This window comes from Molothrus aeneus, chromosome 12, assembly GCF_037042795.1.
Source record: "Molothrus aeneus isolate 106 chromosome 12, BPBGC_Maene_1.0, whole genome shotgun sequence".
NCBI classification, from domain to species: domain Eukaryota; kingdom Metazoa; phylum Chordata; class Aves; order Passeriformes; family Icteridae; genus Molothrus; species Molothrus aeneus.
In genome coordinates, this window is record NC_089657.1 from 13710887 (window position 1) to 13735858 (window position 24972).

The 24972-nt window shown below is 38.1% G+C and overlaps 1 protein-coding gene across 3 annotated transcripts in view; it reads right to left on the bottom strand.

Moving 5' to 3' along the window:
- CACNA2D3 (calcium voltage-gated channel auxiliary subunit alpha2delta 3) overlaps window positions 1–18816 on the bottom strand; it is a 388352-nt gene extending 369536 nt beyond the window's left edge. For 2 of the 3 annotated variants that reach the window (XM_066557980.1, XM_066557979.1), the window contains exons 1-2: window positions 17684–18571; window positions 16997–17078 (exon numbers count right to left, since the gene is read on the bottom strand). In XM_066557980.1, the coding sequence (XP_066414077.1) occupies window positions 16997–17078; window positions 17684–17802 (201 nt within the window). In that variant the 5' untranslated portion in view covers window positions 17803–18571. Of the gene's footprint in view, window positions 1–16996; window positions 17079–17683 lie in introns of all 3 variants that reach the window. The other variant, XR_010784371.1, reaches the window with a different exon arrangement.
- Between the last annotated feature and the right edge of the window lie 6156 nt (window positions 18817–24972).

Consider the following 24972-nt stretch of genomic DNA (forward strand, 5'->3'; position numbering starts at 1 on the left):
TGAGAGCTGCACCCCAAAGATTCCTATTAGCCAGTACAACTAAGATTCCCAGTGTGACTTAATACCCTCTGGCACTTCTGCAGTTTATCTTTTAGTATCAACCAACTAACTAAAAGCCAATTGTTTTAAAGAGGAATACATTTACCTTTGGTGAGAGTGAAAAAAAAGAAGGCAGAACTATGCCTAGACAAAGGGATAAACACCTACTGTTGTCTTACTGTGCTGCCATTCCCAGTTCCAGAACAGAAAAGCTGAGGAAATAAGTACCCAAACAACAGTGATGTTCAGAAACACACTTGTCTACATGTCTGACACACAATAGGCAGCACACATCACACATCAAAAAATATGGGAAACATCATTAAAAAATCCCCCTTTGATTAAAATTTTAATTTTATTAAAGTTTTAGTCAAGAATTGCTTCCCATTGAGCAGTTGCTTTATATTCTGTTTCAAAAGCATTTGTGGCAAAGGCTCTTCAGAAGGCAGCTCAGCAGATTTGGGGCAAGACACAGACACCATGACACACCTGCCTCTACACCAGGCTCCCAGGCCAACCTACAAACTCCTTCATGTCCTGCTCTTTTCTTTTCCACTATTTTCCCTCGAGATGTCAGCTACACAGCCAACCTTAGAAATAAGATGATTCCGCAAATCAAGTTTCCTCAACAATTTTCTGGTTTACTTTGAATTTGTTTAACTGCACCAAACAAAGTGAGAGCTTTTTATACCTATACCACACCCTCCCCCAAAATATTCCATTGATTGAGTTTTAGTGCTCTTTGCTCCTGAGCACCTGACAGTGCAGCAGCTCTGGGCTATGCAGCTCCCTAGACAGTAGCCAAGCACTACTGAAATACCACTTCTACATGGGACTGCATGTACATGGTTTAAGTAGCAAATTGTTATTTTGTCCTTCTAAAACTTTGGGTAAAGCAAAAATAAACCTCAAACAAAAGACACACACACCAAAAATAACTAGGTAAAGCTAAGATCTCATTTACAGCATGCTCTGGGCAAATCAGATGTCCTTGGGGTTGTTGCTCCTTTTTAACTCTCATTCTTCCTATTGTTCATTTACAAGTATACAGCAACTTTATGGTAAAGAAGTTGCAAAGGATACTTTTATACAGAAAGGATTTGTTTCTTTCAAGGGTCAAGAAAGAATTCAGACAGTATCTTACCAAAAAAACCACCCAAACTACAATTAAATCCTGCTCTTAGAACATCAGACAAGAGACTTGGCTTGTTCAGGACAATTAACAATGGTATCCATCTTCACCTACTGCCCTCCTCCTTTACCTCTCTAATTCAGAATAAAAAACTGTTAATACTTCTGTAGCACAACAAAGTAAGTCTCTGTTCACATTTTCTCCACATTTCAGAAAACCAGAGTAAGGAAGGGTTTTTTCATGCCTGGACAAACACCAGCTGCAATACAACACCTTGCTGCAGTGCTTGGGTATTTTTATCTCTGCACAGGTAGAGCAATCCTTGAATGTATAATGAATACATGGCAGAGGGGGGAATCTGTACAGGTGGTTTTTTTCTTATCAGCCTTTTTCTTGTTCTCCTAGATAACCACATTACAAAAATTAAAAAGTTTACCCTTATCAAGGTAAACCTTATCAAGACTTGGAATCATATCACAATTCTACTATATGATTTTTAAGGACTATTTAGGCACAGTAAACAAAGAATAGACAACACAGTATGTAGCTCACTAGTGATAAATTTCACCAACTCATACAATAAGGTGTATTCAAGTGGTTCTATATATTTTTTTACCAAACCTCATAATGCTTCATACAGCTACATAATAGTCAAATGTAATACAAGGTTTTCCAAGATTTTGGGGAGTTTTGTTTTTTAAGGATGGCATATGGTTATGTACATATATATTTAACATATCTTGTAAAATCTATCAACAGCAGTGAGAGAAAAGTTAAGATGGAACAGGTAAATAGTCTCAAAAATGGAATTTTGAATATGCAGTCAAAAAAAGAGGCATAAAACTACAAAAATGTTATTTGTTACCCCTTTATAGCAGAGTATTTAGCCTGCAGTTGTAAAATCCTTTCAACAGTGTCTCTCTCTTTAAATGAAGGTGGTGGCCATTAAGAAACAGCCAAGTAAATCAGTTTCTTTCTGCAACAATAGCAAATCATGACCTTGAGCTGTTTCATGCACAATGAACTAGCAGAGAATAATTTAAACTTTCCAGACAAAATCACATTCCACGACCAAGGAGAAGTTATAGACTAAATGCAGTCAAAAACAAGGGGCTGAATTTAAGAGGCTGAATGACACTGGCAGAGACAGAGAGGCCCATGTTATCAAGTCATAGGGCAAAAGGAAACAGCCTCAAGTTGCACCAGGGGAGGTTTGGATTGGATATTAGGAAAAATTTCATCACTAAAAGGGTGGTCAAGCACTGGCACAGGCTGCCCAGGGAAGTGGTGGAGTCACCAGCCCCAGAAGGATTTTATGTACATCAAGGTTAGCTTTGATATTTCTTCAGAGATAGGTATTGGAGTATTTCCAAGAGCTGAGAAGGTACTAACAGCTTTACTATATGTGTATACATACTAAAAAATTTAAGTTAATACACAAGAGTGAACCTGAAAACAGAATTAAATAAACTGTACTATGAAAAAGTGAATTATCAAATAATATCAGAAGTCTGAAGCAAGGACAGACAATTGTGGGGGGAAGGAAATTAAATGTATTAGAAAGGAGAATGGAAATAAATGCTTAAGGCAAAAGACATGTTGTATATCAAGCCACTCATTAAAAAGGGAAAAAAGCAATTCTTTATATGTGATACAAGGACAGAGAAGAGCTGGTTGTCACAGAAGGATTGCCAGCTCCTGTGGGAAGCAATGAACAGAATTAAGAAGTGCATATTTTGAAATCAGTAGGTGAGAGAATCTCATTTTATTGTTCCACTACAAGAAATGGGATTCTATTCCAGTCACTTTTCCTTTTAGGCAATTAAACAAGGAAACAAAAGCCGTCTTTCAATTCTAACCTCCTACCCACCGAGGAGAAAAAGTAGAAATCAGCAAAGTACATACCCATTTGCAGTGAAATAAATTACAGCTCGACTTATGTGAAGCCATCAAGAAGATTTATAATTACTCTTCATATTTAAACCATAACATTTTTCTAGTCTGAAGAACATTGCCCCCTCAAATGTTCTCCCCCTCTTTTCCAAGAGAATACAGTTTCATTTCAGATAACAGTCTCATTACTGTGTATGACTCTTGTGAATATAAAAGAAAACTACCTGATTGTAGATCCAATCCTTTTACAATTTATACAAAACTCAGCATTTCAAGAACTGGTTTAAATGCTTGCAAGGCAGCATACAGTCACAGTAGGTGAAGACCTGCTCATATATTCTAGATATATGTGGAATTTTTTTCTGGCTTAACTACCTGCATGTCACCAGCTATTCTTCCTTTCACTTTTCTTCTTTACATCACTTCTCATCAGCAGTGATGATTTTAGCCCTAGACCCTCAACAGAGAATCTGCTATTCTTTGACAAAAACTGAGGTACACAACACTTTAGGCAAGAACTTTTCAATAAAAGCTACCCAAAACCAAGCTCGCTTCAGGCACAAGGTGCTGCAGAGATGCCACAGACATCCACAAGAGAAGTGACTCCCATCTGCTCTGGCCTCAATCGACCCTGAACTGCTGAGCATTCAAATGTTGTGCTAATTAGTTTACTTCCAAACGAGACTGAAATAATAACATTAATCCTGCACGCATCTTGTTTTCATTCAAGCCTTTGGAAACAGATGCTATAAATGCCATATAGATGGTTCTTCTTTTTTGACAGCATTGTTATATATGCAAAGTTACAGATAATTCACCTGTTCAGTCAGCTAGATCAATCATTCATGTATACTTACTTGTGATATTTGACCCCTTTTTATTAAAAAAAAAAAACACACCACACTTACAAAACAAAGAGTACCACACTTATTAAAACCCACCCCACAGAAGCAAATTTTGCACAGAAGCTGCCATCAAAATTTATTTTTAACTGTAGACAGAAAGCAGGACTTGGCACATCTTTATACACATGGAAGAAGACATTTCAGAACTGAATTGCGTAAGGTTAATCACCAGGTCAGAGGCAGACTAGACCTGTAGGTGTTTTGAAGGCTCTGAAAGCAGGAATACTATTTAATTCAGCTTAATGACTGCACTAGACAATGAACATATCAACATTTCAGCCAAGATGGGAAAGAATCATCTCTGCCAACCACAGGTTAAACAGTGCCAAAAAATTTGCTGTGAGTGAAGCCCAAGCAATGCAAGCCACAGAACGCTCTGGATTTCTTGTCCTTTCAGCCACATCAGAAAAACCTAGGCTTTTACTAGACTCTGGAGAGGAAGGTACCCAACAGGCAGAGAGGATTTGTGGGAAGAATGGGAATTCTGTACTTTCCAAGACATTATTATTTAGGTTGTGCATTTTACTGAAGATTCTTGAGAAGAGCTGAGTTAGCAGCTGGTTTTGTCTGACAAATTATATTCAGAATAATTAGAGCTTTCAGTAATTCAACTCCTGTATATTTATAAACCAAGATAAATAAGCAGCATGCAATCAGATAAATATGGTCTAGATGAATAATACTATACACTAACATTTGAATTATTCCAACACATAAGTATGGTCCCAGTCCCTCGGATCATGCTATGTTCTGCCATCCTTTCTCAGACAAAATTCCCTAGACATCTTGCAATGCTGAGGAAGTTCTACTGAACAAATATATATCTACATTAATAACGTGCTTAAGGTGGACTGGAGAGGAGCAGTGCCAATTTATGAAGGTAGCTGAACTGCATTCCTATTACACTGGGGTTGTACAGAATAAAGGACAACAGTAAAGCAAACTAGAATTTTTTAAAAGTGTTTAAGCATTCCAATTTTAAGCATCTGAGAAGCAAAATACAAACATCAGAATTACACCATTACTAACGCCAGTTTAATTTCTGATGCCTTTCCTGAATTGAAATGTACATTCCTTAGCATATAATTTCTTCTTATTTTCAGTTCTTGGCTAAAGTTTTAAATCATGTGATACTTGTGCAAAAAAGTCAGCTTGACCTTCTATGACTTATGTATTTTAATAGGTTATTTATTTAATAGATTTGTCAAAAATTATCACCAGAATACAGATATTGCCTGCATTTCATACAAATGTATTTATTCTCCAATTGTCTTAAAATACAGAGAAGAAACCAACATTGTTCATTCTGACTCTTTGCCCTCAATGTGTTCCATTCCTCTTCACTTGCTACCTTTATGTGTCCCTGTTCTCACCTTTGGCTGGTTTTTGAGCCTGCAGCAGCCTCCTGATGCTGGATCCTTCCTGCAAAACTTGCCTCCCTCTCCATGACAGAATTTCCCTTTGGATTTGGAGGAAATTCTCCTACACCATTTCCTGCACATGCTATCCAAGGCACAACAAAGTATATTGGCTGTTACTGGGGAAATAACCACCCTCTTTTTCCAATGACATTCACAATGTATAAAGTGCACCAATAGATCCTAATCTATTTATTCTTCCTTTTAAGGATTCACACATCATAATTTAATGAAAAGATTTTAAGAAAAACAGCTTTATTTGCAAAACCTTCCCCCATTCTTAGGTATAAAAGTATTACTGAGCTATTACTCATTTTATTTCTGCATCATTTTCTCAGGTGACCAGATTCTTACTGCAGTGTTGTGATTACAGCCACTAAAGGAACTTCTGGAAAAACTACATTAATAGCAAAAATTTCCAAAGGTAAAAAGCAATGGCTATAAACCAGTGGGAGTAAAGAGAAGGACAGAGTGAAAAAGGACACATGAAAATAAATTTCTATGGTAATAGAAATATAGACAGAAATAATTAGACACTCATAAAATAATAAATAAAATTGCTCAATTCCCAATTTAGCTGCATTTAACAATTGTGAATTTGACTCTAATGAGAGTGTTGTTGGTTGGATCTTACTTGGAAGAAAACCAGAATAGGTCAGAAAGGTCTGAAGGATCTAGACAGGAAAAAGTAGTGCAGAACTGTAGTTATGTGGAAAATGTATAATGAGAAAGAAATATCAGCATGGAAAAAAATATAAGGGGAAGAAGAAAATGTTTGAAAATTATTTTCTGATATCAGCAGAGCATATCACCTTGTATTCAAAGCACAGGAGGAATCCATCCTCTGACAAAAAAGGTTCAATCTCACTTGCCAGTGCAATGCCATATGGAGATTTATTGCCAGCTACAGACACCAAATATCAACAACAGGAAAAGGCAAGTTTTTATCAATTTTGTAGTTATTCAGGACTGTTACAGGAAAACATTTATCTTCTCATTAGTGCAAGCAGTTATATTTAAATAGAGTGTTAAAATTAATGCCTTGTAGCTCTCAGAGCTGATCCATTCCATTCCACTTCCCTCTGTTTCCATATCCATATGCTAAGGGTGTTCTTCACCAGCCAATTCTCTCAAAATGCTAAACTCTCTATAATGAAACATTGCCTCTAATTCTAATATCAAAGTTTTAAAATTTGAGAGGGAAAAAAGTATTACCAAACCCATTTTATACAGAAAATTGGGAAAATATGCCTCCAGTTGCGGAGAGGGGAGTTACCCTGGCACTTTCAATTTTCAATTTAAGGTTTCTGGCACTCTCCATGAAATCCTATCACCACTACATGCACCAGAATTGTGTGACATTACAGGTGAAATTAGCTTTGTGCTTAAGGACCACACTGAGTTTTGGCCACCAAGATTACAGGACTAAAGTAGACCATCAAGAAAAGGTTATCACAGCCCCAGGATAAAGGGCAGATAAATCTATACGTAGAAAATTAGTGTTGACCAACAGAAATTCTCCAGTTTTCTTTCATTCACACTCCTCTCCCTCTCAAAGGTTTCATGAGGGATGCTAGAAATTATCCCCACTTTTACTGTAAAGCAGCATTGCAGTTTGTAACAAGTGCATGTCTGAAATGTGAAGTGAGTACCCAGATTTTTTCTCTTTCATGCCATCTATAATAGCTTTCTTGTTGTACTTTGATGAAGAAACTGCAGAAAACATTATAAAAGGCACAATGTGCATAGGGGGTAATAAATCTGCTGGATGCAGATAGTCAATGGCTGCAAGTCATAATCTAAAGCTTTGCTCTTAGCCTCCTACCAGTTTTCATTATCAGAGAAAATTGCTATTAATGTAATACGATAGCATCATGGCCAAACAGCTCAGTACTCATACATTTCATACAGCTGTCAGAAGATGATAGACATTTAGCTTCAAGGTAAAGCCAAAGTTTGAATGTTCCTGCTTTTTATCTCTGAAGCTTTGTTACTTTAGAAGATAATTATCTAATTTTGTGACCAATGATGTGTTCCCAACACATCAAATTTTAATACCCGTAGTATGTAGATTTCTTTTTGTGTTTCTTTTGAAAGTTAGCAATTTTAGATAGCTTGACACAAAATCTTCAAAGTATATTGAATAGTCAAGTATTAAAATGGGACCTGGAGGAACAATAGGAACACAGCATGCTGGGGCCCTGACCAGAGTTTTCATAATGCATTCCAATCAGCATTTTCACTGTGCTGTTACTTAACAGGCTACAGATATTATGACTGCCTAATTTTGAATCCCGCTTTTTGAAAACAAGTAAAATCCTTGTTTGTGTATAAAAACACAAAGAAATCCCTTGACAGCTACTGTAGAATAAAGTAAAAATAGACAATAAGACATAAAACCTTCTGCCAGCTGACAGACTCTTTCTGTTCAACACTAAGTTCACTTAAGATACTGGGGGGGATAAAGATAGTAAAAGAAATGGCTAATAAAGCAAGTGGGAGCTAAATGGGTTGTCTTAGTCCTAGATTAAAAAATAAATTCCTGTGTTACCACGACAAATTAAAAAGTCTTCTCCTATTCATGCAATCAGCTAAATGGAAATTACTCTTGAGACTTCATAATTATGAGAACAGTTACATATTCCTATTGTGAGTGGTAAAAACCCATCTGAATATCAAACAGCAGAGAGCTCAGTTTAAGAGTCCATAAAGCTACTGAGAACTATTCTAAAATAATAGGTCAGAAAAAGTGTTGGGACCTGATGAAGCAGCTGAAGAATTCCATAATGCTGTCTGTGACTGGGACCTCAGGGGTGCTGCCATGACAAAGTGCTGTGCCTTTCCATGCATTCCAGGAGATTATGAAGATGATGAACCAACAATATTTAGGGAGGTAGAAGTGACACTCAGCAGCCAAATGGAAATGGGAAGTTCCAGCTCAAGTAACTGCTTGTCCAGACTAGAGACAAGCACTGGAACCAAAGAGGTTGTGGTACTGCTGCCCTTGAAGGTTTTGAAGATCAAATTCAAAGATCCAAGAAATCTGCACTGATTTTAGCTTTGACCCAACTTTGAACAGGAATCAGAGTTCAAAGACCTTCTAAATCCTGTTCCAGAATTTATTACTCCATATGAAATAATGAAAAACAGAGCTCCACGGTGGAAGACAGGAAGGCTTTGTATAGAGGGGGTGGTGAGTGTTGTTTTCCAGAACCAGTTTTGTGGAGTCATTAGTGTCAAACACAAAAGTGTCGATTCTTAGAGTATAATTAGAACTTTTTAATTCAGTACCACTATGTTCAGAAGAACGTTAAGCGTTAGAAATCTTCTCAAGTTGCACATTGTAGAGGAATGTTATCGACAGGACATATAATCCATCATCAACTGCACAAAATTCAGGGAAGCCTGTCAAATCCACATTTTGAAAGCACCAAGGAAAAACATCTTATGAGACTATTAGAGGCTCTTCCACCCTTTCCTAAAAACTAAGAGGATGCTTCAAGGAAATTACTGTCCGTCATACATATGAGAACCTTTACTAATCAACAATCCACAGCATCCATGCATTAATCCCTGATATTCTGAATTAATTTTACACACATATTTCTCACTCTATACCCCCAATTTTATGATGTGGATTAGGCCACCTTATAGTTTTGTTTGTTAACGGACCTGAGAACAATTTTTTCCTTCATCTTTTACTTCCTTAACTTTGGTGCTCTAAGATCTCAATCCAGATGGATAAATAGAAAAATTATCACTAAGTGCCTCCTGTAGTATAAAATTATTTATGCAAAACATTTGGCATCAGGCTCCGAAAAAACATTTCTCTCTAGAAAATATGCCCCTTTAAAAACTGAAAGATTAAAATGAAAGATAAATAAGGAGGTTCAGAGAGAGACAGGGAGAGAAACAAAGACAACAAGAAAGCGTGTCAAATTAAGAAAAGTAAAAGCAAAACACACAAGTAGGAGCAGATGCTTTGACAAAGAAAACACCTTCTAAGATTTTATAATTTTTTTAATCACCTCAGTGAAATGCATTGATTTAACTCTTTCCAGTTCTTTCAGGAATCTTGACAGACAGAAAACATGGTTCGAAGAAATCCCTTCTCAAACTCTTCTGATGAAGAATCACTACAAGAACTTAGATGCTTTGAAGACTCCATCCAACCAACCTACCAGGCTCCACCTAAAGAAGCAAAACTTCAGTGCAGACACTTCTTCAGGAAAATTCTCCTCAAGAATAACAACAGTGAAGAACAAACTTTAACAAGTATCAATTGTTGATAACAAAGCTCTAGAACCTATGGCTGGTGCATAAGGAATCAACCAGGAGTTTACATCTGATCTTTCCTTCTTTCTCACTGGGACATTCCAGAGTCTTACAAGTCCCACTGAAGCTCCCTTGTGGACTTCATAGTTACATTTAACACAAGAACACACAGGAACATCTTGAAAAGCTCACCCTGTTGATATCTTATCATGTGGTTGCCATGTGAAGCCCAACAAGAGATTATTTGAGCAGTACACATCTTTTTGGGAAAAGTTTATTCTATTATAGCTGACATATTTATTCCTCTATAGTAAAATGATATTTTAATAAGATCATTTGTTTGTGTGCTTAAAAGGGGAGGGGAAAACCAGCAAGTCTTCATCCAGCCTGGCTACCCCGTACAGCACTGACAATTGTGTTCATAACCTGTTCCTGCTCTGAAGAGTGAAGGACACCCCAGCTATGCCTTAAGAAGATATAGACACAAAGATTAATAGCCCATAGATACAGACATCAAAGAAGAAATACAATTACTGTAATTTATGATAGTCCAAAATAAAGGATTTAGCTGATCTTCATAATATCAGGCAGTTCAACAAAGTCTACATAATGGCCAGGAACCTGGTCTGAGCAGCCAACCTGCAAGAGTTTCACACTTTTCTAGGGTTTTCTCTCAGCAAAAAAAAAAAAACAATTAAACAAATAAATTGATAGTAGCAAAAAATTAATTCTTGCGTTTAAAGACCAGTTTTTGTACATCTGCCATGGATATGGAGAAGAAATTTATATTGCCTTTTTTTTTGGTATGCTGGATGCAGAATCTGTTCACTCCCATGTGAAGGAGTGTCTTGAGCAATCACAATGCCCTCATGTCTTTAAAACCAGTGTACTGGTTATCATCTATTACATGGGTAACTTCACCTGGAAGGTCCTGGGAGACCTGAGGGCAGGATATTTTCAGTAATTATTTGTCTCTGAAATTAATCACTTCTGGAAAGGCTACCAAGACCCTTATCTGCTTCTTTCCAACTATGATTTTAAAGGAAGTGGTTTTCCCAAGACTTCCTTTTTAAATACAATACTTGCAAGTATTTGATCACCCACTCTAAGAAAGTACTACAGCTTTACACAAATTAACTTGGTGGATGCTAAACAGGATCATGAAAACATCCATGTAATTTTTGCAAAAACATTATATGTAAAAAAAGCAAAATGGAACTCCACAAGAACTACAAGTTAATTTAACTATTTCATTAAACCTGTCAGTGAAGCTTCTACAGGAACTGAAATACCATCTACCTTATCAATATATAATTTGTGTTGCAAAATGTGTTAAGACTTATTATCAGCAACAAAAAACTGTGCCCTACAGAACAGTAATGACATTTGAAAGTGTGGAGTATTGATTAGTAGTTACTTAAGAGTGAATCACCACTACAATACAGCATCTACTCATGCTCTACATACCTTCACTAGCAAGATAATTTGCATGGAGAGCAGCTCCTTTAACCTTGAAACGTAAGCATTTTCCAATACAGGATGTGAAAACAAACAACCATAAATGCATTAAGCAAGAGAATTATCATTCTCTTCCTTTCAAGATCTAATGTTTTCCAGTTGGATTGTCTGCTCGATAATTTCCATATTAAAAGACATTAAAGAAAGTGTAATGCATTTATCATGAACTTAGTAAAGCCATCTCATATTCCTCATACATACTAACAATACAACTTTTGTACTTTCAATAACACAAGTGGATCACATTCAAACCCAGAAAGACACAGAACAGACTGCAAAATAGAGAGTGCTGAAGGAAGCAAAGCATGAATTCAGCATGGCTTCCCTTTTAGACCAAGTGAAATCTAAAACATGGTTTGATATTCAAGCTGATTTGACTACATTTTAAAACCATCACCAACACCAAAAAATTATTACTCCTGCCATAACATTCAAAGTATATTGAATAGTCAAATATTTGACTATTCAAACAGGAGAGGAGAGTACAAACCACAGATCATTCAAGGTGATCTCTGACTTCATAGAAGAAAAAGAAAATTTTCCAATAACCTCCAGAAAAGGCAGAACTTTATTACAAAAAAAGTTCAAGGGTTTTTTTTCTTATGGAGGAAAAGAAGAAAGTCTTCAAAGTTTGATAAGACTCTTTCCTCTACAGATCAATATAGTACCTGAAGATTAACATAGAACCCACCAGGTTTTCCCACCAAATACATTGGTAGCATAACAATGTGTTTGATTTTTTTTTAATTTTGACCAAAGTTAAAAGATCTATCCAGAAGAATGTACATCTTTATGTCTGCAGAGAACATAAAATACTTCAAAGCACACTGAAATGTTCTGTACCTAAGCATGGAGAATAATCTCATTGTTCATGTAGCCCAAAGATCTGCAGGAATTAAAGGGGATGGAGATTCAAGTTCTGCAAGTTCCAAAACATCATTTGCATTAATCAACAGAATTACACTGGTGTAAGATTCTCAGGTGTATATTTCTTTTATTTTCTAAGGTTTGATTTTAAGTCAGTGCTGAGAGACACATTTTATATAAACCAGACTTCAGGAGTCCAAATTAAAATGAATTAACTCTGAATACAGTTTTTGGTAAGCTCTACAACATTTACTTGGCTGGTGGGGTTTTGAATTTGGGCTTTGGGACAGGTGTCAGGTTTGGTGGGTGGGTTGTTGCTGTTGGTTTGGTTTTTGGGCTTTGGGGATAGTGATATTTCCTTTGATGGGGTTTTTGTACTTTTTGATTCACAGCCATATGTCTACAGAGATTTTATTGATAATTTTCCCTATTTTTTGATTTTTTTTCCTGTTTTCGAACTGCTCAACTGGCAAAAGTTTAAATTGACATCCAAAAAGTCAGTCCATGACTATCCTTCAACCTGCAGGTCTCAGTCCTACTTGACCCTTCCTTCCAAGCAGTAGATGCAGTGTCTTGAGAAAAGAAACAGCCTACAAAAACCAAAACCAACATAAGGCTGAATAAAAGAAAGGCAATTAATGTCAAGATGATTGTACTAAACTTGCCTAAGAATTTAAGTCCCTATTATACAATTTAAACTAAAGATAGATGTACTGTATGAATCAGATCCACCAGCTGAATGCTAATTGATCTAAATCACCCCGTTGTATTAATTTTGCACTGACATTTCCACAGTTGCAAGAAACTCCTAAGATACAGCACCCCATCCTTGTCAGGGAGATAAAATGCAATTCTGCATCTTTAAAAACAGGAATGCTCTCCTGACTGAAAAACCTGCTCTGAGAAAACAATGATTTGAGAGCTCCCAGCACAATGAAGGATTTGCTGAAAGGAGCAGGCAGATGCAGACTCCAGCCTGCTTCAGAGCAAGGCAGGCAGGGCTTACATAACACTGAGGGCTCCAGCAGACAACTTACATAAGGAACATCTCAGGGAGCCTGAAACAAGCTTCTGGTCAGGAAAAAACCCTTGTGGAAGGACCAAGAAATTAAGGGTATTTTCACCCTTCCTACACTTGCAGTAAATAATATTGACAATTCAGGAAGAAATGAAGAATTATCAAAGCTCAGAATATTTTTTTTTAAAGAGTTTCATCAAAAGGAACCTGAGAAAGCACAGACCATGCTGCACTTTCACACAAACAGACACTGCACTGATTTAAGAGCTTTACTGTATTACAACAGCATTCCCCAAAGCCTGTTTTCCAAAACTCTAATTGCAGCAGCTGAAGTGAATATGTTCCTGGCACCTAAGCCTTGCTTTGCATCCCATATATTTGAAGCCTGGCTTTGCCAGTGGGCTATGTTCTCACATTCAGTACAGGACCCACAAAACTCAGAGTGTTTACAAAAGAAAAAAAATTGAAAATGTCAGGATTCAAATAAGGCAGATATCTTTTGACAGTCTAAGGAAAAGAAACAACACCTAAGAGAGAATTAAAATTAATTATTGGGCCTCAGTAGTATTTGCTAAGTATGAACATCTCTAGAGCATCAAGGAGTATCTCCAAATCTATATGACAACTGTAAAGCCTCCAGAAACCAGACAAACTAGGAATAATACAGTCCTGTTTGCTACTGGATGTTTTATTTTACACTCAATGGTGTTCCATCTCTTTGAAAGCAAGGCGTAGAACATTTTTTGAATGTTAATTTTGTTTAAACCCTCATCATAATTTCTGAAATTACTTACTGAACTATTATTTTCCAAGCAATTTGAAGCAACTGTATTTCATCTAAAGTCAGTTTTGGGAAAAGTCATGTATCCCAGATACTTCTAGGAGGCATAAAAAAATACTTGGATAAGATTATCACAATGACATAAAATAATGAAACATTCAATTAAGATATGGGAAGCAGTGGATTTAAAAATATACTTTCAAAAAGCAACCAGAATATTCTTATACATTTTTTACCAGCTCAAGAGAACACAAGTGCTGGTCACGTATTTGATGTTCACAGTAGAGCAAGACCTTAAGAATTGCAATAACTCCATCAATATTCACAACTGTAAACTGGCAAAAAATTTCTTTACTGAGTATCTCACACAAATTAATTTGCTCAATGAAATTTTAGTGTGGGTCAAATGACTCAATGTGCAAAACATTTGGGCAGCAGAGACTGTCAATCACGACTGTGAGTGCATCCCTTTGAAAGCAGCACTCAGTGTGTGTGCTGACAGAATGAATCAAGTAACCTTTACATTAATTTTTCATTTAGCAAGCCTGTATTAAGCTAAATGGCACTCCAAAGCAGTTGACAGTTGAGGAATCTATACTGTCCAGATCCATAATCATATACACATTTTTATATCTTCACTTGTTTAAGGATGCTTAATTCATAATCAGGAAATGTGGGCTCCTCTGGTAATATCAGAAGTCTCACTGCTTCTAAAAGTGGAATCTTGACTTTAAAATGACATGGATTCTGATCACCCAGAGCTCACAGTAAATACCAAACATATTCTTGATGCCTGGCTAGTGGGGAGGGAGGGGGTGGGAAAAAAAAGGCATTTGTATTTAGAGCCCTCCTGTGCTATCACCTCCTTAACTGTTGTGACAACCTCTGTCACTGACTTTGCATGTTGAAAATACTTGCAGACCTTGAAGTTTGGTATGTTTCTATTCACACAAGCTTATAGAAAAAATATACTTTATAACCATACAAAAAAGTACATGCTAAAGTCATCTGTCATCCAGGCTCATTTGCCACAATCAACACCAGGATACAGCAAGCTTAAATGGACAGAGACATTTTAGAATTCTAAATAAAAGAAAAAGCAACAGACATCTTTTAAAAACTACTGTAACCAGAAGGAAGAAAAAAATAATACATGTGACAGAGGAATAAATGCTCTAAATACCTGCCAAACCTGCATTTTTTTTCTTTTCTCTTTCATTAAATAAGGAAATATAATACAAGCAAGAAAGAAAAACAAAATAGCTTTGAAAGAACACAAACTGTCCACCTTCAAAAACAGGAGCACAGACTGGTTAGTGAAAGAGAAAGGATGCTGATGAAAAGGTAAAATGAATAGCTTCCAATTACCTACAATTATAACAACCAATAGGAACCACTCTTGCTACTTGAGAGGGAAAAAATACATCACAGAAGGGATGACAGCAGCATCTACTATGAGGAAGAGAAGGAAGATTAAGGATTCCATACCGACTCTTTGTGGGTTTTAGCATGATTGCCACACAGGGTACATTCATATTCTCCTAGCAAACGTTGGGCTCAGGACTGGGCACGTTTCATTTCCAAAGCCATTTTTGTGCAGAAATGGCTGCACATGGAAGAGCTCCAAAGTTAAATAAAGATACTTGTTTGTTATGGCCCAATAAAAAAAAAAAAAAACCACTTTTTAATAACACTTGATTAAAAACTAATCAAAAATGGAAGTTCCGTCTTCTTTATGAATTTAAGGTGTTTGTAAATAACAGTGACAACGTAAGACTACACAGACTTTAAAGAATGTGAGCTGGAAGTATAATAAATATTGAGTGGCCAGATTTTCACAATAAAATTAAAGTTTGCCCAGCATATTGAAGTGAAGCCATTTAAAGGCCCTGAAAGGCAGTAAGAGACGGCAAATATTTTGGTTCTTCATAGCTCAGTATTTTCGCTTAGTAAAATTCGTGTCCTACAGTCCTGGGTATACAGATCTGAAAAGACAACCTCCTAAAGAACTCATATGTCTTTAGTAATTACTAAAGCCACTTACTTTCATTTTAAAGGATAGCACAAGCTTTTTATTTCAGCTGCTGCACGTACAGTTACATAATTTCACACATATATAAGCCTTTCGAAATAAATGCTAAAAGCTCAAGGAATAATTTCCTTCGCAATCAGACAAAAAATAAAATTAGTGTTACTCAGAACTAAAAATCATGTCTACAAAAATTCAGCAGAAATTTAATATATGGGTTGAATGAGTGGTTTTTGATCAGTGAATGTCTCAATGTTTTCCCATTTACATATTGCATTTTGAGAATCAGATGTTAAATGCCCAAAAATAGCAGTCTCAGTCTAACATATTCCTCTTAGTCTCTCATTTTATTTTGCAACTGTTGTAAAAATAAACTGTCCACAATACAGAAGTTTACTATAGGTTGCATATTTAAATTAAACAGAGTCCTTGATTTATACCTAATAGTCAAATCTGCTTTTTCATTACCCTCCGTCCCAATTATGTAGACTTACACCAATTTCTCAAGTTTTTGCTATACTTCACCACCTTATTACCCAGCTGTGCAGCTGAGCAAGAAGATAACCACATTCATTCCTCTTATCTGTAATGATGTAATACATCTCAGCACTGGGTTAAGATGATTGGGGGAATAATGGCATTGTAAAAACTGCAGAGATGACAAACAACAGTGCAGCCGCCTTCTCCTGATACAGTGCATTGTGTACATAGAGCCCAGGTTGAAAATCATACAAAATGCACTAATTCTGCTCCTTGAATGAAGTTAGCATCTTTCATAAGAAACAGCTGTTTCTGCACAGAAACATCATCATCATCACAATGCAGCAACCAGACTAAACACCCGCAACCTGGGCTGAAGCCTAGGCTACAAGAAATAAGTGTTGGAGTTTACTTTCCAATGGAAAAAAAAAAGTCATTCCAACAGAAAAATATCAGGTTAAGCAAGGACTCTACAGACAGTGCAGTGCGATGCAAAGAGTCATCAGGGACTAGTATGCAATACAAAAATAGATCTTGGACAAAAGCATGCACAGCACTCCTTTCCTGTTCATTTAAAAAATTAAATCTGCCTCCATTTTCTCTCTTAAAACCTTCCTTATTACAACCAAAGAAATCCTTACCTTCTGTAGGAGCTGGGAACCTGAGTATTTGGCTGCAATAGATTTGATCTCTCCACCAAATGCTGAGGCCCAGAGCTTTACACTGTGAAGAAAAAAATGAGACAGGAAGAAATGTAATACACATGTCAGAGCTAGCAACAGAGACTGTAACAGCTTCAGCTGCACTCAGAAGGATACGAGCAATTTTGCATTAGAGAGCTCACTAAGGAACCTGAGCACAGCAAAAGATCAGAGAAGCTGTACAAGTATAAGCACAAACCAGACCCTGTGCTAAGGTAAGGCCTCTGATATGAAACTACCAACCCGAACCATTAAAATTTAAGGAATTAACTTGTACAGAAACGTGCTTTGGCACAACATGACATATATCTATTGAAAGGAAAAGAGCAGATAAAATGGCAAAACAGTTCTGAACGATAAATTCCCACATGAGCAAGTGTTAACTGCATCAGTTTCAGTAAATACAAGCACTTAAAACTCAGTGGCCACATACTCCACCAACACATGCTCCTACAATAAAATCATAGTGCCAAGCGCCTTGGAGACAACCACTTTAAACACAGCTGACAGAGGAGCAAAGGTGCCCTGAACCAGCCAAATATCTGCAATACAAAAAAAGGAGAACTTGAGCAGCCAAGTTCTCATCCTTGAGCATGGTCCTGAGAGGAATAGCACGAAAGCACTTACACTGACAAGGGGATCTGCTGCTCCGATCCAACCACATCCACTAAGGCTGTGTTAAAAGCTGTCCAGAAGATAAAGAAAAAGCCCCCAAAAGCCCGAAGAAGATTCAGGTTCTCTGGCATTGTGCCTCTCTGTGCCTGGAAAGGTTTGGGGAAATTCAAGTGAAGCTGAGTTAAGCAGCAGTGGGGATTTGTTTCTAAAAGCTTCTTTTCTCCCACTCTTACCCCCTTCCACTAGAAGGGGACACTGGAACACTGGAAAAGAAAAATTCACAGCTCCATCCTCATTCCTCCAAAGAATGACCCTCTCTGTGTAATGGAAGGAGCGGACCAGAATCGAAGCTCTAATGACTTGAAAACTATTGTGTCCCTGGTAACAGCAAAGCGTTTTCCAGCACTACTGCAGCCACTTGCATGTAGTTCTTTACAACTCCGCAGTCAGCAGTGTGCTGAAGTTACTTCAGTGACCTACTGCTGCTCCAAAGTGCCCTTAGCAGCAAGAAAGCAGACTATTGATTCCAGCTGGGGAGGCTGTCTTCTTGCAATTACTGCTCACTTTGCAAATGGAAAGCTGCCTAGAGTTCTCCTTTCCCTCGCCGATAACCTCCAGCCTTCATCCCAGATCAAGGCAGCCCGAGCACTGGTTCAGAGGAGCAGGAGCAGCAGCCTTTTAACGGGATAGCGCCGACACAGAAAGGCAGGCACAGGAGGAGCTGGACCAGAGGGAGGGTACGGCAAAAGCAGAGAAAGTCTGGAGGAGCTGAAAGTGTAGTTGAGCCCTTCCAGGAAGGCGAGAAGAGAGCGCTGCACATTGCCGGGGGCTGAGCTTGGGAGGGCTCGGCAGGGCTGGCAGGGGCGGGGGCGTGGGGCCGTGCACACCCACCGGAGAGCGATTCAGGCAGGGCACGGCTGCATGACGAGCACCTGTCTGTCAGTCTGTCTGTCACACAGCCCGGAGAGGCGAAGGCTGCTCGGAGCTCAGCGCCGTGCGGTGCCCGGAGCATCCCGGCCGCGGCGCCGCACCGGGCGGAGGGAGCGGAGCGGCGGCGCCTGCCCGGGGAGCATCGCCCGGCAGCGGCTTCCCGGGGCCAGCCCCGGCTCTCGGTCAGCCTCCCACATGGAATCGAGTCGGAGGGAGCACGTCCTTGTGCATAAAGGCGCGTTTGCTGCTTCCTCCCACGCCGGAGCACTGCAGCAAGTCACTCTCCGAGAGCTCGGGACCGGCAAAGGCTTATGAATGAAAAGAAATGCAGCATAAGTAAATCAATGCGGGCTGACTCCAGCCTATGAATAAATTATTAATTTGTGCTCATAGAAGAATCCTCTTGATATAGCAAATATAGGATTACAAGCTCTTCCACTGAGAGAGCAGCGTACGGAGCAGGAGGGATTGGTCCAGGTATTTTTGTTGTTGTTGCGTTTTAAAATGTACCCTCCCTCTTTTTGCTTTTATTCTTCTCCCTCTGCTTTTTTCTCACCTTCTTCTCCACTAAATGTGCAGACTTAAAATAGCAACTGAACTTTAATGTAAACAAGTATGGCAAGACCATGATCTGAGCACGGGCTGAGTCATCCTTGCATCCTATAATATAGCTCCAGTGTCCGCTCCAGGATTCTAGTTTCTTCCCTCTGTAGTTAGAATTAACACCTCAAAATATTCACTCTGCCTTTGTACACTGTCCTTATCTTAACATTTTCTGTCTTGAAGCTCGAGATGTAGTACCTGTATTTCTTTCCACATTAACATCTCTAAGAGCACTGAACAGTTAGCTTTAAATATCAAAACCTCTATTCAAGATCTAGCTGACAAAAGCTTCCTGCTTTCTCAGAAGAAATGAGAAGTTTAAAGATAGAAAGACTAACAGGGGAACTGTGCAGAACAGAGTAGCACAGCACCCTGCAAGTTTCACCACCCACCAGCCATCCCCACCACAAAGAGTAAATAGAGCACATGTCCCTCTGTACTAATACCTTTGTATGAAGGCAATAAAGAAAAAATTGCTTAAAAGGAATATTTATTTTGTGTATTACTGAACCATTTGAAAAGTCCTGTTATCTGTGCTGTTACTGTGGATTTCCTAAGCAGTGTTTGTAACATGCTGCCATGTCACCAGGTGTTCAGCTTACCTACAGGCAGAAATGCAAAAATGCACATGGCTGACTAACAGTATATAATCAATTATGTGCTCCTTTGAACATATTACATAAACAATAATATCTTTCCAAAGCCAGGAATGAAACAGAAATGAGTGAATGTCTCAATACTTGTGCTGTTTACTTCTTTTTACATGCTGAACACTGTCAGGCAGTAAATACATAAGCTCATTTTGTGAGATTCAAACAGTTCTTATGTTAACAAAGATCCTTATCTGCTTCAAGCCAACACAGTGCCCTTATGGCAAACAACAGTTACCTTCATTTCTGAAAACATTACTGGAAGCTTTTTGAAAGCATTCAAAATGCCTGTATACAAGAGGCCAGCACAATTTAACATAGATTTAACCCATCACTAATTATTGGCAAGAAAAGATGATCAAGTAATTGATCAAACCTTGACTTTGTTTACATTTATCATACATTCAATACTACATCAAACCTACAGTTTATGCATCTGCTGTGTGCAAAACTGGACACCCACATTTGTTTAACACAAAAATTGTATTTGTAATATTGCTCATCTAAGAAACTAAATTCACTAAATTCAAATAATTTTTTGCTTGAAAGAACAATCCTTGTTTGTGTTAACAAACACTTGTGTACACTATAGTCAGAGTGCTTTCAGCACCTTTCATTAGTGCACACTGGGTTTGTCCATGCAGGAAATCAGCTCCTCCTGACCATTCAGTGAATGGAGAGCAAACCTGAACCAGAACACCCACAAAGCACCACGGGTGACTCCACAACCTGTCTGCAGCTGTGTCCTGGCCTGACCACTGCTGACTATTCCTGGTATGCAGATCACTGCAGTTGTGACACCGGATTCCAAATTCACGTCAGCATTTCTCCCATGTTGCTCCCATCAGGATGCAGAAACTTTCCCTGAGTGGGTTTGCATAATGAAAGACCAAGGAAAACACAGGAAAAAGAAGTGGTAAGTTCTGCTGGAGAGCTTCAGTCCTTTTTAGTGGGGATAGAGCAATGTGTTCCATTATTTGCTCCAGCCTTCTGATGTCCTGGAGCAAAGGCTGCAGAAAGCCAAGTTCCAAAAGATAGAAATGAATTTCTCTTTTGGAAGTAATGTGGCATTTCTATCATGTCCTTATGCTGTTATAAACAACTGCTGAATCTGGAATAATTTCTGGTCCCACTAGAAAAGTGTATGCACAGATAACTGACCAGAGAAGGAAAGAATTTATGCACATAGCAAATATACATTCAGAAACCAAAATGCATCTCAGCAGAAAGTGCAGCTAAGTTCCTTACATGCCACTGGTCTCTGAAGCAGGGTTCCCCATCCAAGTGTATTAAGTTTCATCTCCCTGCTCCTGGCCTCTCATTTTTAAGGGATAAAAAATGGCAAGTAATTTTCTGCTGTGTCCTTGATGATCAAGCACAATGGTTCATTTTGGTATCTCACAGAAAATGAAAGAAGCTGTTTTCCCTATGAAAGCAGAAATAAAACTTGGATATGTGATTCAAATGTTCTAATGGAAAGTCACAGACAGGGGGAGAGAAACTTGATGAATCCCCAAAGGTTTTTCAGAGGACCACATCCAAGAAAATAACCAAGGGATTGAAGGAAAAACAAAAAACAATCAAACCAACCCACAAATAAACAATCAAAACATCCAGGTCAAGGGATACTGTGAAATATGACACCAAGGCTGAAGCAGAGGCTACAGACTAGGGCAAAGCCCATATATAAATACACATAATAACTACCTGATGAATTAATCCCATTGCTCTCTTCTTCCACCTCAAGGTATATTTACACTTAGGAAAGGGTGCAGAAACAGGGTCACAACTGCATCATCAGCACAGACTTTGAGGTCTCTGATTTGACACATATCAAACCCTACTAAAAGTCAATTGAGAGCCATACAGAGAACATATGGTGCAGGGGAGAAGGGTAGGAGGAAATGATATAATTAACACAAATGTTTACTGTATTTTTTTTCCAATGCTTATCTACAATGAGTTCTAAACCGAAGTACTAAAAGCCTTGCTGAAGATGTAAGCCACCTTCAATGGAAATTAATATTTAAAAAAGAATACAAGAAAGGAAATATATCCATTTATCTTTATTCCACATATATTAGAAGATTCAGATACTGCAAAAAGAGAAAAGCTGTTACTACTCTGCGTGACATTGTAATAATACTTGCTTTGTACTACATTCCTCCACACTTCTAAATACTAAGATTATAATCCTCAGATGTGTTCTCCACAGTGATTTTTTTTAACAGACTAAATTGTCCATTCTTAGTCTTGCTTGAAATAATTCATTTCAAAAAATCTCCCCTAAATAAAAGCAGTGGGAGGATAAAAAGGGGGAAAGTGAAAGAATATAGAGTCACCTCATACAGTAAACAATTTATTATAATATCATGGTGGAAATCCTTCCAGCCTTTAACAACCCTATGAAACTTTCCCTTATTTCTGTGCAAGCATAATGTTTCACTTACACTTACTCATGGAAAATAGAAGCAGGAAAAGTAGGGGGATAACAAAAGTTATCTCAGCTTTGCAAAGCTTGAGACTGTCAGATGAAAGGCAAAATCTGAAGGTTCTGAATGTATTATTTGGAAACAGCCCAGTGGTGGAAGCACTCATGGAGTAGTGTTTGCCTGCTGTGAGAACACAGGCTCGCTTGCTTCAAGGGATCCGTACATCTGAGGAGGGGCAGGAGGCTGCACGTGAAGCCTGTTCTGGAGAGGCTGAATGTGTATTCCTAGAATTTTATGGAGGTCTCATGTGTATAAATCTAAGTGTTCCACTGGTGTGGGAATGCCAAGTTATTGACCAATTCCAACCCACTTACAGCCAAGATTGAGGTCAAGTAGCATTACTCACTGCCTTAAATGAGCACAACTTCACATAATGGGCATGAGCTCGTGTTTCAGAGAAACAAAAATCTTAGAAATTCTGAACTACATCTCTATTTCTTATATGCAATTTTACAATCTTATCATTTTGTTTCTGTATATTGTTCAGGTCAAATCAAGCACTAGTATTTCATCCACGAGAGCATTAAGAGCATGCAAAACCAATTTTTACATGTAATCAATCATTTACACAACTAAAAATACAAATCTCTAAAAATTTTTAAAAATACTAATGTACAATCCTAATTAGCATGTTGGGAGTACAGCATTTTAGGTTACTGCCACGTTATCTTTAGCACACTTCAACACCCAATAAAGCTCACAGTTTGCCATAACCCCCCAGGGAACGCGTGGTTCATTTCGCTTCCACAAAGCCTCAGATCAGCTGGCTTTTGAATCTCCACAAGGAGTTAAAATGCAAAAGAGCAAAGCATTATCAATCCCAGCCTATGAGAGCTCACACTGCATGGCAAGCTAGAATGCTTTAAGCTAATTATGTTTATAGCTACCCAAATCCAATTTCAGCAGTCCACTATAGCTCTAGTCTGTTACTGCCATTTTACATAAGCTTCATTTATTTTGAATTTTCAACTATTAAGACAAAGTCTGCCTTTGGTTTCTTTCAAGTGTTTCACGCTGGGAAATGAACCCTTCTCTAAGCAAATAAACTATCTTTTTACTCCCAAAGCTGGTGCTAGGTTGTAAATGTTAATGCTTTCAATGAATTCAAAATACCTGCAAACTGAAGATAGGACTTAAAAATGAGAAACTGTAATTAAGAACTCTGATAATGGACAGAATGCTATGGAAATGAACCTATCTAACATTCTTTCTCTGACAATTAGAAAAACAACAAACACTAGAGGTCACAGCATATTTAAGTGTTAGTCTATTACTGTCTATGCTCTAGAATGAACACCTGATCATGTCTGTAATGGCCTGTGAATGTTCCCCCCCAACCCTTACAAATTCCTCAGAGCCACCTGAAGAGACCCTTGTAGCAGCTCCAAGGGTCAGGAAAAGCATTGTCTTTACTCCAGACCTCGGCAGGGTTGGTGACACAAACACTGGATGCCAAAACTTATGTATTTGAGGGGGGAGAGAGGAGCGACAGCCCTGAGCAGCCACTGTCAAAGGGGCACCGTCTGCAGCAGGAGATGAAGTGACGTCTGTGGAGCCACTGTCATCAGGGAGGTCAAGGTTCCAACCACTCAGCTGAAAGCAACCAGCAAACTTTAGGCTGGCATGCAATTATTTTCAAAATAACATTCATATTTCCAAGTGCAAAACATACCCTGGCTTTTAATCCAAGAAACAGGGCCATGTCAAGTAATTACATAGAGCCATAAGGTACTTCAGAGGCCCATAATTCTGTCACTCTCCAATTCATTCCTACATCACAAGTATGAATTTTGTGGTGGGAATGTGACTTTTATGAAGTCTTGACTAAACTGCCAGCTTCTTGATCTGATATTCACCACAGTTCTGCTGCTTGAGTACAGAAAATGGATTCTGTATAATTCCATGGCAGCAGTTGCTAACCTGCGATCCACCTCTGCTCTATCATTTTGTTGAGCCTTTTTCATTTATTGTGAACACTGACTTATCCTGAAAATCAAAGTTATCTCAAAAGGAAAGTTAGCTCAAATTGGAAATAGTATGTATTAAAAAGAAACACACTGTGGTAATGAATTCCATTAAATTGTTGCATAAGGAAAAATAATATATATCAACAGAATAAAGTGTCCTGTGAAGTCATTAGGCTTACATATCTGATGTCAATTGCAGATAAAGGCCTACAGGAACTACCAAAAGAAAAGAGATTTCAATAAGGTCTAAAATAATACTGGGGAGCACTAAGCAAATTTGAAACTTCCTAGAGTTTTAAATTGATTTAATTTCAAGAAGAGTGTAAGCAAGTCATTATTTGTCTTAAGGTCACAATAGCAAGCTGATAAAACCTATTTAAGAGTTGCTGGTTTATGCAAATTAAGTTTCATTTCTTAAGGGGTTACTGTCACCTTGGGTAAGAATCAAATTTAGGATTGCATTTTTCCCACCAGTGCAAGTGCCTTCTTGTTCTGGTGAGCATTAATTGGTGGCACCTGGCAGCTGTAGACAGATGAAAACATCTATTATTAGGGCACTTCCATAATATTCTAAAGGGGAAAAGTGGACTTGGGCATAATGAATGATTCCAACATCACACAAAATACCCCATCACAGGAAATAACCACCAAAACAACTA